Source organism: Gopherus evgoodei, chromosome 17 (assembly GCF_007399415.2).
Source record: "Gopherus evgoodei ecotype Sinaloan lineage chromosome 17, rGopEvg1_v1.p, whole genome shotgun sequence".
NCBI lineage: Eukaryota > Metazoa > Chordata > Testudines > Testudinidae > Gopherus > Gopherus evgoodei.
Genome location: NC_044338.1, coordinates 24677911 through 24692384, shown reverse-complemented (window position 1 = coordinate 24692384; position 14474 = coordinate 24677911). Strand labels below are relative to the sequence as shown.

Below are 14474 nucleotides of genomic sequence, written 5' to 3'. Positions count from 1 at the left end.
GTTAGCAGAGGCTAGGCAGGTGAGAAAAGAGCTCCAGAAAAGCCAGGACATGGAGCCACACCAGGGACACAACACCAGAGCCAGCCCTGCTGCTGCACTGCTGTCCTAGAGTGGGCAGAATGATGCAGATAACTTGAATCAGCTTGAATTGCTGACAGGGTCCTGGTGGGCAGCTGCATGCAGGGACAGTGGGCAGTTCCAGGGGGAACTGGTGCCAAATATTGGAGAGTTGGTCACCAACAGGGCAACCCAAGGCAGCTGGTTGGAGTCTCTCAATGTTTTTTCTGAAAAAAAAAAAAAAAAAAAAGTGCCTTTCACCAGATGGAAAATGTTCACAGTAACTCTTCATTCTGCTTGAAATGTTCTGCTTTTACAGTGGGAAAAAAAAAGGAATCTCAATTCTTTCAGTAAAAATATCAACTTGGGTTGAAATGTTTGGGTTTTGGAAAAAGTAATTCATTATTTAGTTTTCAAAAACCAAACGTGTTTACCTGAATTTTTTTTTTTTAAACAAGCCTTTTTGGGTTGTGTAGCCATGCAGACTCACCCCTGCAGCACCTCCTGCTGGTCTGTTCTGGGAATTAGCTCATTCCAGCTCCAGAGCACCCTCTGCAGGCCAGTGACCCACCTGTCCTCTGACCCCCATGTCCCTCCCAGGACCCAGTGCCCTGTTAGCTGGGGTGCTGCCCCCTGGCAGTAACCCCTTTCTCTCAGGATCTCCCCTTCCTGGGAAACCCCCACCCACTATCCCCACCTCAATATCAGACTACTGCCAGTCGTCATCTAGCCCCCACGCCCTGGGGCAGACTGCAGTATCAGCCTCTCATCACTGGCAAGGTTGGGTTTGGACCTGCTGCCTTTGCCTACCCCTGGTCTGCCCTCTGCAACCCCCAGTACCTGTTGGCCTTATGCTAGGCCACAGCCTGGGGCTTTCCAGGCTAGAGCTCCCCAGCTCCTCTGCCTTTCCCCAGCCCTGCTCCACTCAGGTACCTTCTGTCTCACTCCCTCTGGCCTGGCCATTCTCCCTCAACAGGCAGAGAAAGACTGCCTGGGCCTCTGGCTCACAACCTTTATAGGGGCCAGCTGGGCCTGAGTGGGGCATGGCCCCAGCTGAGCCTACTTTCCCCCAGTCAGCCTAGGCTTTTAGAGCTGCAGCCCTCTGCAGGGCTGCTTTTAAACCCCTCAGGGCAGGAGCAGGTTGTTTCAGGTTTTCTTTGAAAAGACACATTTTTTGCTGAAAGTTTTTGAAAAAAAAAAAAAACCACCTAAAAAAGTTCAACATTTCTCAGGGAACATTACTGGCATTTTTTGAGTAGCTCTGAAATTGGTGGGGATCTTCTCACCCCGGCTGGGATTCTGTACCCACATCAGGTCACTCATTGCAGCGAGAACAGAAAGGGGCAATGAAAGATACTAGGGGCACCACTACTAGTTAATGTCAGCTTGTAGGATCTCTCCCGGCTCTGCTACTGACCTACTCTGTGAACTTGGGTGAATCACTTAACTTGCCTAATGAGAATAGCTCATGCCTGCCTCCTGGTGGGATTGAAAAGAGTCAGTAAAAGCACTGAGGTTCCTCTGATGGAAAGTCCTACTGATGGATACGATGCTGTTAGCTTGTCAAAGACAAGGCCTGTTGGGATCAGAAGGGAGCACAGGGAGCTTTGACAGAGGTATGGAGAGAGGAATTAATTCACACACACACACCCAATATGGGAACACAGGGACTCGTGGTGAACCCAGGAGGCACAATAGAATAGCTAGAGTGACTCCGTTCTTTGGATGCAGTGTATAATCTGTGGGACTCACTGCTTCAGGACATTATGGAGGTACATAGCTTAGTGAGATTCAGCAGTGATTAGACTGTGACCTGAGTGAGGCTAGGATTGACAGGGACAGTGTCTGGGATCAGTGTCAAGGGCCATCATCCCCTTCCTTCAGGGCATAGGCTGCTCTATCACTGCGTGGTCAGGAAGCAATGCCCCCCCCCCCAGATCTGCCTTGCTCAGCGTGGTGCATTATGGTGAGGTAACCCCTTTTCCTGAAGCCCCTGGCACTGGCCAGTCAGTTCTGGGCTGCTGCATCAGTGGGGCTCTTGGTCTGCTCCAGGGCACCTGTCCCTCTGTCTCTGTGGCGCAGTGGCACAGGACCCTGAGTCATTATGACTGAGCCTGCCCTGTGCAGGAGGCGTGCAGGACCCAGCCTAGGCAGTCATGCCCCCAGTCCCAGCCCCTGCACTGGGGCAGGTCCTGGAACCAGTAGGTGCTGCCCACTCAGCCCCACCCAAAGAGTCTTGTTTTATCTTCCAGCTAGTGACTGGCTGAAGCCTGGACAGGTCTCTCCGGTGCCGGTTGGAGTGCTGACTGCCGGGATCTCGCTGCATCACTCCACCCCTAGCCGGGGTAGGCCGGAGTCCAGCAAGGTACGGAACAATCCAGGGCTCCCAGGGAGACTGTCTCCTCTCTGCCCACCCGACAGGCACAGCCCTCTTCTCCCCGCCCCTCCAGGGCTCCAGACTGCCCACTTCCCTCCCTTTGTGTTTCCATTGCATCGCACCTGCTCCCCCCGTTGCAACATCGATGGTTCTGCCCTGGCCTTGGCTCAGGTGGGCGGTGCTGGGGGGTATCCCCCCCACCCCTTGCAGTGCCTGACTCTGCCCCTGCCCTGCAGACAGAGAGCCGCCGCATCACACACATCTCCGCTGAGCAGAAGAGACGCTTCAACATCAAGCTGGGCTTTGACACCCTGCACGGGCTAGTGAGCACTCTGAGTGCCCAGCCCAGCATCAAGGTGAGTGAGAGGGTAGTGAACCCCAAAGCAGGCTCTGAGAGCAGGACTGGCAGCTCTCCAGGGGACACCCAGTGCCCAAAGTACCAAACCTCTCCTATGCATGGTGCCCAGCATCCCCAGAGAGTCCCCAGAGCTAGGAGAGGGAGTGCCAGGTTTGGGCTGCATCAGCCATTCAGCTCTGCCCTGGCCAGGCAGCTCCTGGGTGCCCCTGCGGCTCTAGGCCCCCAGCCAACCACCCCCCTCAGCCCCTTTCCCCAGCTACAGACTGTCCCTTGGCCTCCTGTTGTGGAATGGGGCATTCTGTGCTGACCAACCATCTAGGTCTTGGAGCCCCTTGTAGGGGCACCTGGAGGAGGCCGTGTCTCCCAAAAACCGTGATAGGCCCAGCCCCCTGCTGTGGAGCTCTTTCCTCCTGGGAGGCAGAGAGGTGGAAGGGAGATGAGGGACAGCCGCAAGAGATCAGTGTCACTCAGCCCCCACATCTGGCCCCTCAGGTCAGCAAGGCCACCACACTGCAGAAGACAGCAGAGTACATCTGCAAGCTGCAGCAGGAGAGGGCCGCCCTGCAGGACGAGGCGCAGCGGCTGCGGGAGCAGATCGAGGAGCTCAATGCAACCATCAAGTAGGATGGGGGGAGAGGGGAGAGGGGCCATGCCAGGGGAGGGGAAAAGCAGGGAGGGGAGGGGAGAAGACAGGGAGTGTGCTGCAAAGGGTGACCACTCAGTAGGGGGCGCTCTTCCCTTGTCAGTGTTGAACTTAATCCCCCAGCATGATGCAAACGGGCACTGGGCTGCTGTCTGCTGAATGAGACGTCACATCTAAAAGGGGGCCCTTCCCATGAGGCTGGTGGTGCAGCGTTGCTGTGCAGTGTGTGCTATCAGCAGCTGCTGTGTTCCACCCCAGAAGTGGCAGCACATCAGTCATGTGGGAGGAGGTTTCCCACTATGTTTGTAATGTATTTTGGGATCCGGAGATGGAGAGTGCCCCAGCAATGCAGGGTTATTATTAATGGAGCCAAGGCACACTGCCCCTTTCCCTGAAGTGCCCAACCTGCCATGGTATCAATGGAGGAGGGGAGGATTAGCCCATCTGGGCACAGTTCCTCATAGAGCCCCAGGTCCTCTCTCCACAATTCAGTCACTCTAGTTCGATTGTAAACGCCTCACATAGTCATGCTGGAAGTCTGGGGCTGCCTCTGCTACAGTCCTGAGAGACAGCCCCTCCAGAGCGGGGCAGAACCTGGGGTCTTGGGAAGGATCACCCTCCTGAGGGGAACTGCGGAGCCTGCCAGCCCACCCCAGTGGGCCCCAAGTACCAGGGGCAGGATGAGAGCAGAACGCTATGCACAGGCAGATACAGGATGGGGAGCAGTGGGTGGATGGGGAGCAGTGCCCCCGGCAGTCTTCTCCCCCATGAGGTGGAGGGTGGCACCAGGAGCCTGGCACCTCTTAGAGAGCCTGGCATGGCCATCAGTATGGGGCAGCCTTCAGCGGGAGAGAGTGCATGGGGAGGTGGGCAGGAGCTGTCCGCTGCCCCAGGGATGGGGTTGCTGTCCACCACCATCTCTTGCTGACTTGTCTCAGAAGTGGGGCTTTCCTCAGGTGACCATCAGCCATGGAATCGCTAATCGCTGGTGAGCAGCTCGGCCATGCTTAGGGCATGGTGCCAGTCCATCACTCCCTGCTGCAGCATCCCTCCTGGACATGGCTTGGGGGTGAAGGCGGCTGGAGAGCTGGGCCTGAGGGTGGGGCATTGACTGTTCTCCCCAGTGCCAATCTCTCTCTGTGTGTGCCTGTCAACCGAGGCAGATGCCATCTTCTTGTGCCTCTGCAGCCTGTGCCAGCAGCAGCTGCCCGCCACAGGAGTGCCCATCACCCGCCAGCGCTTCGACCAGATGCGCGATATGTTTGACGAGTACGTCCGCTCCTGCACGCTGCAAAACTGGAAGTTCTGGGTTGTATCCTTGGAGACGGGCGCCCCACCCCATTGTCCCTTGCCCAAACATGCGGGGTCCCTGCAGCTTCTTGGGGTGCTGAGGAGGGTCAAAGATGTTACTATGGTGACAGCCTCCTGCAGGTAGACACCTCACAGCCCTTCCCCTCTTCTGTCACCTCTTGAGGGGAGACACCCGTGCCTGCTAGAGCCTGGCTGCTGGGAAATGACTCTGAGTCCATGGTTTCTATGCCCTGCTCACGCACCCCACACACGGGGACCGCAGGTATCAGCCTGCTCCCTGGAGCCAGCTGGACATTTTCAAGACTTTGAAGCCCGCTCCCCTAGGCTAGTCTCCAGATTCCCTCTGCAGCCCCCAGGGACCAGGGTCCAAGCTTGAGTTTTGAACAGCAGTGTCCCCTTGCTGCTCCAGCCTAGGGTGTCTCTTACACTGTTCTGCTAGTGAAAAGCAGCCCCTGCAGGCTCCTCTCACACAGCCAATAGCATGTGAAGGCACACCCAGCAAAGTTACACGAATGCTGCCACAGCCACTCCTTAACTGTATTACAGGGTGACACCCGCAAATCCCCCAGCCCCAGCCTTGCACCTCAGAAATGTGCATCTCACACTGCTTAAGGCCCCCTTGACTAGGGTAAGCTCATTAATTAGTTCATCATTTCATCAAAGGAAATGATCATGCCCCAGCCTTTGTTAACCTGAGTAGAGATTCCCCAGACACTTCAGTCAAAACACACTGTCTTGGACAAAATATTAAAATAAGTTTATTAACTAGGGAAAGAGATTGTAAGTGATAAAAGCAGAATTGATTACAAAAGGAAATAAAGTGATAAAATCGCAAGCTAATTCCTACCCTTTACCAAGGCTAGTAGTCAGGACCAGATTAACTCTTCTATGGGCTTGGGGCTATTACATTTTGTGGGGCCCCTGGGGGTTTAGAGTGGGGGAGTGGGCTCAAGCCTGGGGCAGGGGACTGGGATGCAGGAGGAGGTGCATCTCCAGTGGAGGGGGGGGCTCTGGAGTGGGGCCAGGGATGGGACAGGGGGTTGGGGTGCAGCAGGAGGTTCAGGGTGCAGGTTCTGGGAGGGAGTTTGGGTGCAGGCAGGAGCTCTGGGCTGGGGTAGGGAGTTGTGCTGCAGGAGGGGGTGTAGGATGCAGGCTCCGGCCAGGAGGTGCTTACCTCGGGTGGCTCCTGGTCAGTGGCGCAGCAGGGCTAAGGCAAGATCCCTGCCTGCCCTGGCTCTGCGCTGCTCTGCTCCCCGAGGTGGTCAGCCCCTAGACAGAGGGGCCAGGCCACTCTGCACAGTGCACACTGCCCCCCATGCTCACAGGTGCTGCCCCTGCAGCTCCCATTGGCTGCGGCACCAGGCCAATGGGAGCTGCGGAGCTGGTGCTGGGGGCGGGGGCAGCACGCAAAGCAGAGATTCCCTGAATGCCCCTTGCCTAGGGGCCACGGGGATATATTGACAAGCTGGCACTCACGGCTCCAGCCAGTGCGGAGACTTGCCGCTGGCCAGATGAAAAGAAGCAGCAGGACACCTCTGGCCTACAGGCATGCAATGCCCCCCTTAGCCCGCGGCCCTGTGCTGCAGCCCCTAAAGCCCCTGCATTAACCCAGCCTTGCTAATAGTTCTAAAAGCAAAACCTGTTGTCGCACCATAAATTGCAATACATTTCACAGGCTGTTTCTGCTGAGCCTGGGACAGTGGGGTTAGCTCAGGGGTTTGAGCATTGGCCTGCTAAACCCAGGGTTGTAAATTCAATTCTTGAGGCGGACACTTAGGGATCTGGGTAAAAAATCAGTACTTAGTCCTGCCTAGTGAAGGCAGGGGGCTGCACTCAATGATCTTTCAGAGTCCTTTCCAGCTCTATGAGAGAGGTTTATCTCCATATATAACCCCTCCCATAGGTGCTGAGTTTCTAATCTGCCCAGGCTTCCCCCCCCCCGAGCCTGCTGCATCTCACTCCTCCCCCCAGCACCTCCTGAGTCTGACACCACAAAACAGCTGATCTGTAGTGGGGTGGGGAGGTTCTTGTAGGGGGGACTGCCAGTGGGTGCTCAGCATCTATCATGTTTTTTCCATGGCTGCTCCTGTCCCCAGAGGACCCATGGAGTCAGCGCCTATGACCCCTCCCACAGTTCAATGATACATCTCGGTCTTTCAAACCATCTTGCTTCCATGTACGGAGGTGAGAGAAGAAAGGTAATGGGGAAGACATTGTCTCTTATACTCTTTATACCCTCCTCTCTGTGAGGCACACCTACCCTCGGCTGCGGTTCAGACCATCACTCTGTGGTGGACATGAGATTCAAAGCCCTTTTCAGGTGAATTGTAAATTTCTTGCTGATACCATCTGTGTTCTTGATGTTTGAAGCATCTTCAGGGATGACATGCAAGGCCTTTGTTTACAGTCCTTTTGTTATTTCTAAGGACCTAGTCTATGGGCATTCCCCAGACTCAAAATCATGTTTCAGTAGCAAACATATAGCAAAATCTCATGGCTCCCTACACAATAATGATACATCAGTTAACAGGACAGCAGTATTCAGTAGATCATGAGTTTTCAAATGATACTTCGTAAGGCATGCTTTGTACAAAATATATCAGAACAAAAGTGGTGAACATGAGGTACGGGGTATCACCTGATACCCCGCACACTCCTGGTAGCCACATCCCCTGTAGTCCCCCCCCCCCATCCCGGTGTTGGCCTCAGGACACCTGTTCTTGTTCCCAGCAAGATACTGTGAGCTTAGAGCTCATGCTCCTGCCACCCAGATGAGCCATGGCCTGGTCTGGCACCACGCGGGGTGGCACTAACTCTGCAGCCTGCTGTGTCGCTCCCCAAGTGCCAGGAGCCAGCAGGAAAGGGGCAGCAGCAGAGGGAGGGACATGGGGGCTGGTCAATCAATTCTGCCTTGTGATGGGGAGTCCTTAACTGCTCTGTTCGCATTAGTTCAGCATCATCATCCGGCCTTTGTTTGAATCCTTCAATGGCATGGTCTCCACAGCCAGCATGGACAGCCTCAGCGAGACGTCACTAGCCTGGCTGGACCAGTATTGCTCCCTCCCAGCACTTCGGCCTAGTACGTAGTCTCACTTCAGCCCTTGCCTGCCCTGGAGAAGACAGGGGCTGGCCCTGCCTGCCATTTGCTTGCAGCCCCTGCTGTTTGCACCTGAGCTGGGTGGGAGGTCTCATAGACTTTAAGGTCAGAAGGGACCATTATGATCATCTAGTCTGACCTGCACAATGCAGGCCACAGAATCTCACCCATCCACTTCTATAACAAACCCCTAACCTATGTCTGAGTAATTGAAGTCCTCAAATTGTGGTTTGAAGACCTCAAGCTGCAGAGAATCCTCCAGCAAGTGACCCGTGCCCCATGCTGCAGAGGAAGGCGAAAAACCTCCAGGGCCTCTGCCAATCTGTCCTGGAGGAAAATTCCTTCCCGAACATAAATATGGTGATCAGTTAAACCCTGAGCATGTGGGCAAGACTCACCAGCCAGCACCCAGGAAAGAATTCTCTGTAGTAACTCAGATCCCATCCCAACACAGACCACTGGGCATACTTACCTGCTGATAATCAAAGATCAGTTGCCAAATTAATTGCTGAGGTACACCACCCCATAAATGCAATAACTAAACAATAGAATAATTTCCCCTAAACCCTTAAAATATAGAAGCCATTGAAAGCTGGCCTGCCTGTAAAACAAAAACACAGGAAAGTATGGGGGCAATTCCTCTGCTATGTCTGCACTCGGCAAGGGTATTTGTGAAAAAAAAAAGGGGGGGCGGGGGGATATTCATCTCAGTGCCGTGATCAGGAGAACTGCACTATGATGGGGGCATGTGAGGGGGCTGTGCTCGCATTGAGGGATGCTGTCTCGGGGGAGTGGCACTCTCAGGGCCAGCTCTGGGGCTGCCCAAAGCTGCTCTGGCAATGCTCTTCCCCCCTGCCTTGGGGTCAGCAAGGGATTCGCTTCCTAGCTCCATTTGGCCCTGGTTCTCCCGCTCCTGAGCTTGGTCAGAGGGAGGTCCAATCGCTGTACTAGATGGGGTTCAGGGGCAGGGACCCACTAAACTGAGATGTGGTTCCGGGAGCAAGGTCAGGATTGGAAGGATGGGGATGGGAAGACTGGCTTGTTGGATATACAGTCTCCTGGTCTGCAGCTGCAGCAAGAGACATTGATGGTTTCCCAGTCTCATACTGTGGGCAAAGGGAAAGGCTGCGCATTGCAAACCCAGAGGGAGGAGCAGTGTTTTTCACATCACACAGTTAGCCTGTGAAATTCCCATCCACATGAGCTCCCCAAGGCGAAACTTAGCAGGATTCAATAGGGGATCGGACAAAGGTGCAGATAATGAGAAGAGCCACGGGTACATGGGACAGGATTTAAACCCTGCCAGGGGTTAGGAGGACACCTCCCCTGGGGAAGGTTATGCCATAGCTGCCTATTAACAGGGATCTTCCTGTGCAACAGCTGGCCCAGCCAGTGTGAGAGCTGGGGTATGGGTTAGATGGCTGGGCCCTGGGCCCTATGGCAAGCAGACAGGCAGCCTGAAGCAGCTCAGAGCCTATCAGCAGAGGACACCGACTCGTCTCATTTGGTTTTGTCTCCCCAGCTGTCCTGAGCTCTCTCCGCCAGCTGAGCATTTCCACCTCTATCCTGACCGACCCGGCATGTGTACCCGAGCAGGCCACCCAGGCAGTGATGAGGACAGACCCCAGCAACAACTCCTCCTAGTTACAAGGGAGGGGCCCGTCACACCTGGTAAGATGCTCCATTTCTGCAAAACAACCACTCGCCTTCACCAGCAAGAGTCTCCTACTGCAGTCTCAGTCCCGCTGTCACCATACTGCCTCCCCCATCCATGCGGTGGGAGGCCGTCAGCAAAAGGAAAGACAAAATCAGTGCATGATCCAGGACACCTGCTGCATGGACACGTTCCACCACCCAAGATGCTGATGTCCAGAAGAGCTTTTCCTCAGAAAATTCCTTACCTGAAAATAGCACCGTGCAAGGTTACAGAGTAACACATTGGTGGGAAATGCCGACAGTCTTGGAGAACCTGGTTCCTTCACAACGACTCCCTCCAGGTGCTGACCTCCAATTAAAACACTGGTATACTCTAACTTGAAAAGAGGCAGAGTGGCAAAGGTTGGTGACTTTAGGGGGAGGGATAGCTCAGTGGTTTGAGCATTAGCCTGCTAAATCCAAGGTTGTGAGTTCAATCCTTGAGGAGGCAATTTAGGGATCTGAGGCAGAAATCTGTCTGGGGATTGGTCCTGTTTTGAGCAGGAGGTGGGACTAGATGACCTCCTGAGGTCCTTTCCAACCCTGATATTCTATGATTCTATTCTAAGTGGAAGCTGAGAGATGACCCTAAATGTGAACATGGAGAGCTTAGGTGAACATTGGCTGATGCAGTGCCCTGGAAATCATCCTGTACTCCTAAGGAATTGAGATCAGTGAGAACACCAGGTCTTGGCTGCAGTTTTGGAGTGACAAGCTATGATGATGACCAGTGAGAGTAGGGGCTCAGAGGAGTCCAGGTTGCCTTCCCCAACTTACTGCTCAGCAATAGAGGCAGCAGCCACTGACCAGGGGAGGGAATCACTCAGCTGCCTCTGGCTCCTGAGGAGAAGGATTTGGGCCTTCAGTCTCCCTGAAGCCTTATCTTCTGAATCAAGCAATGGAACCTGGTACTGCATCCCCAGAGACCAAGGGACAGGGAGACCACAAGAGCTGCAGAAAAGCCCATCTCAGCAACAAGATGCTAGTGCCTCATCCCCCACCTGTCCTAGGGATGGAAGTGCCCCTGGAGAGTTGCAAACAATGAGGCTGGTGCATGAAGCTCTTTGTGGTTCCATGGAAGATGCCCCATGAGAAGGTCAGCATCTCTTACTGCCCAAGCCTTATCTTCACAAATATGGCTGCTTCCGTTCAGTATGCGAGGTCCTAGACTCTGGATAACCAACTCTATCCAGACTCTTTGTGTGTTTGCTTTAGTCTCCAGGCCATTGTTAATAGCTCCCATGTCCACACTATGTCTGAGTGGTTACTCTGGCTGTTGAGTGTTAAATTCTAAGCAGTGGTTGTTCTGGTCACATCTCTGGTGGAATCCCCACCTCCCTTTCAGTCAAATTTGAACTCAGAAGCTGGCTTCTGGAGTGGAGAATACTGTACAAATCAACAGAAATCTCCTGTTCATATTGTTGTTGTGCTCAGCTGAATAACTGGGCTGCTCAGTTGTCTCCTGCTGCATTTTGTTGCCCTTTTGCTCCTTTTCCTGTAACGTGAGCAACATAGCCTCTTGTCTCTCATGTTTGGAACAGTAGCTCAAAGGCAGCTGCTGGATTTCCCCTTTATGGGTGTTTCCCAAGCAAATATTTTCTGTCTTTTAGTTTTAGGATGTTCTAGAATGCAGAAGTTTTCCCATGAATGTTGTCTGATGTCATGTTGCCAAAGGAATGTCCTGTTCCTATATCCCATGCTGCATGCCCTGGCTCTGTAAGCAATGGCAGATCCTTTGTGATAAAGAGACTTTGTTCCTTCCCATTTTGATAGTGTATTTCTTAAGTTTTTCAGCATTTCTCACCCTGTTGCTGCCTCTGGAAATATACACAGAACTGAGCAACAGGGGCTCCTGCTGCCAAAAGCCAACACCAAAGAATTACTCCTTTCCCTGGGCTCTGTAATACTCCAAGCAGAACATACTGTGAATAGATGGTTTGCAAAGGAGCAGTGCATAGTAACCTGTACCAGCCCCAGGCAGATTTCAGGTGCTTATGACTATGCGGGTGTCTCCAGCTGCTGTGCCTGCATATGACCTGCTGATCCAAGAGCTGGAGCCACAGTCTGCGTAAGAAGCGGTGGAAATGCTCCTGTATTTTGTAAGGTGCAAAGGAATCACAAAAAAAGGAGACAGTCCAACTACAGGGAAGAATAATAGTAATAGTTCTGGGAGGGGAGGAGCCGTGGACGCAGGCCACACGTGGAGCAGTAGGATGGGGACAGGGCCGGTGCAACCATTTCGGCAAACTAGGCGGCCGCCTAGGGTGCCTAGTGGTTAGGGGCGCCTAAAAGCCCCCTCAGGCGAGGAGGTGAAGTGGAGGTGAGCTGGGTGGGGGGGCGCGTGGGGAGGGCTGCCCGCAGTAACGGGGGGGTGCACAGAGGAACAGCTCCCCACCCCAGATCACCTCCACTCTGCCTCCTCCGCTGAGCACACAGCCCAGCTCTAAGTCTCCTCCAATCAGCGCCGCAAGCCTGGGCGGGGAGGAGAATTAGAGCAGCGCCGGCGTGCTCAGTGGAGGAGGCGGAGCCGAGGTGAGCTGGGGCGGGCTACTCAGGCAGGGTTAGCCTCCGCGGGGGGAGTCTCCCCAGGCAGGGTTAGCTGCTGCGGGGGGAGAGGAGACAGGGTGAGTCTCCCTGGGCAGGGTTAGTTGCTGTGGGGGGACAGGGGGGAGAGGGGTTAGCTGTCGCAGTGGGGGGGTAGCTGCTGCGGGTGGCAGCTCCCCAGGTGGGGGGCTGAGTTAGCTGCCGGGGGGGTGTTAACTGGGTGGGGGGTGCAAGGTGGAAGTTTCGCCTAGGGCGTGAAACTTCCTTGCACTGGCTCTGGATGGGGAAGCCACTCACCAGAGCAGAGCCATCTCCGCCAGTAGTGACGCACTCCTGCACCCTTCCTCCTGGACTGTGCCTCATTCCCACACTCACCACCCCCCTGCTGGAGCCCCCAGAGCTCCCCTTGCTTGGCACTGCTGCCTACAGGGTTGTTGTCTCCTGGGAACAGTCCAAGGTGGGTGTGACGGGCTCAGTCACAGAGACCTCCTTGGGACTGTCACCTGACATGCTGAAATTACCTCTCAGCCCGTTTTCCTGATGGGTTGAGACTCCAGAACCCTGCTTTGTTGAGCCAGACACACTAGCCTGCTGCCACACAGACCCAGGTCTGAACCACACCCCCAAAGCTAAAGGCTTTAATTGAAAACCACTCAGCAGGTTACGTATCTCCAGCACCCAGACACCCAGTTCTCAATGGGATCCAAAGCCCAAATCTGTTTTACTCTGTATAAAGCTTATACAGGGTAAACTCATGAATTGTCTGCCCTCTAAAACACTGATAGAGAGAAATTCACAACTGTTTGCTTCCCCAGGTGTTAATCAAATACACTGGGTTTATTAATAAACAAAAGTTATTTATTAAGTATAAAAGTAGGATTTAAGTGGTTTCAAGTGATAACAGACAGAAAAAAGTAAGTCACCAAGCAAAATAAAGTAAATCCATACAAGACTAAACCTAATATATTAAGACACTGAATACAGGTACATCTAACCCTCAGATATGTTCCAATAAGCTTCTCTCACAGACTAGACTCTTTCCTAGTCTGGGCCCAATTTTTTCCCTTGGTAATTCCTTGCTAGTTCCAGCAGGCATCTTAGGTGAAAAGCAGGGGCTTTTTCATGACTGGGACTGCTTTGTCCTGCTCCACCCCTTTTATAGCTTTGGCATAAGGCGGCATAGACCCTGACTCCACCCCTTCCCTGCCCCCTCCCACCCCCATTCCAACCCCTTCCCCAAACTTTCTGCCCCAACTCCACCCCCTCCCTGCCTCTATTCCAACTCCCTCAAATTCCTGCCCTGGCCCACCTCCTCCCCTGAGTGTGCCATGTTCCCACTCCTCCCCCTCCCTCCCAGAGCTTGCTACAGCTGTTTGGCAGTGGCAAGCAGTGGGAGGGAGGTGGAGGAGCAGGGATGTGGTGTGCTCAGGGGAGGAGCCGGAGGAGGAGGCGAGGAGGGGTGGGGTGCTTGGCTGCCGGTGGGTGCAGAGCACCCACTAATTTTTCTCCACGGGTTCTCCATCCCACTGAGTCAGCACCTATGCAAGGTGGGGATCCTTGGTTTCTCTGGGTCCCCACCCCTCTTTCTAAATGGAAAAGCACCAGGTTTAAGATGGATTCCAGTATCATGCGACATGGTCACAGCACTAAGACCCCATTCTTCATTATTCATGTCACGTACCCAGGAAGGCTTGCAAGTAAACAGACCCATTCACAACCAATTGTCCTAGTCAATGGGAGCCATCAAGATCCTAAGCCACATTAATGGCCCCCACTTTGCATACTTACAATAGGACTGCAGCGCAATACTTCATATTTCTAGTTTTAGATACAAGAATGATACGTTCCTACAAATAGGATGAACACACTCAGTAGATTATAAGCTTTGTAATGATACCTTACAAGAGACCGTTTACATAAAGCATATTCCAGTTACATGCTATTCACATTTATAAACATATTTCCATAAAACAATGGAGTGCAATGTCACAGTGGGTCTGCAGTTTTTACCACTGTCTCTGTGTGCAGAGGGAAGGGCATAAAACTGGAAAACAGCAGGCAGTAGAGTGGCTCTGGTGGCCCACTGGTGTGGCACATAGTGGTGCTGGGTTCTGTTCCTGGCTTGGGCTAGTCATGTCATCATTTTGTGCCTCAGTTTCCCCATCTGCTAAACAAGGCTACTGGAACCAGCCTCTTGGGGAGGGTGCTGTGCAGCAGTGCCCTGTGCACAGGGCACTGCTGCCAAGAACCACACGACAGCCTTCCCCGTCGGTGCAGACAGGGGACAGGCTCAGCCAGGTTCACACAGAGGTTTGCGGCGGAGCTGCGATCCGAATCCACGTCTCCAAACTTCCTCCCGCACAAGCGTCTACTCATTGCCTCCAGGGCGCAT

At 53.7% G+C, this 14474-nt stretch overlaps 1 protein-coding gene across 1 annotated transcript in view; it reads left to right on the top strand.

The window, feature by feature from the left end:
- MLXIPL (MLX interacting protein like) overlaps positions 1–9959 on the top strand; it is a 60634-nt gene extending 50675 nt beyond the window's left edge. The window contains exons 12-17 of the mRNA XM_030536596.1: positions 2310–2422; positions 2671–2790; positions 3285–3412; positions 4624–4747; positions 7696–7825; positions 9366–9959. Of these exons, the coding sequence (XP_030392456.1) occupies positions 2310–2422; positions 2671–2790; positions 3285–3412; positions 4624–4747; positions 7696–7825; positions 9366–9487 (737 nt within the window). The 3' untranslated portion in view covers positions 9488–9959. The remainder of the gene's footprint in view (positions 1–2309; positions 2423–2670; positions 2791–3284; positions 3413–4623; positions 4748–7695; positions 7826–9365) is intronic.
- Positions 9960–14474: the final 4515 nt, after the last annotated feature.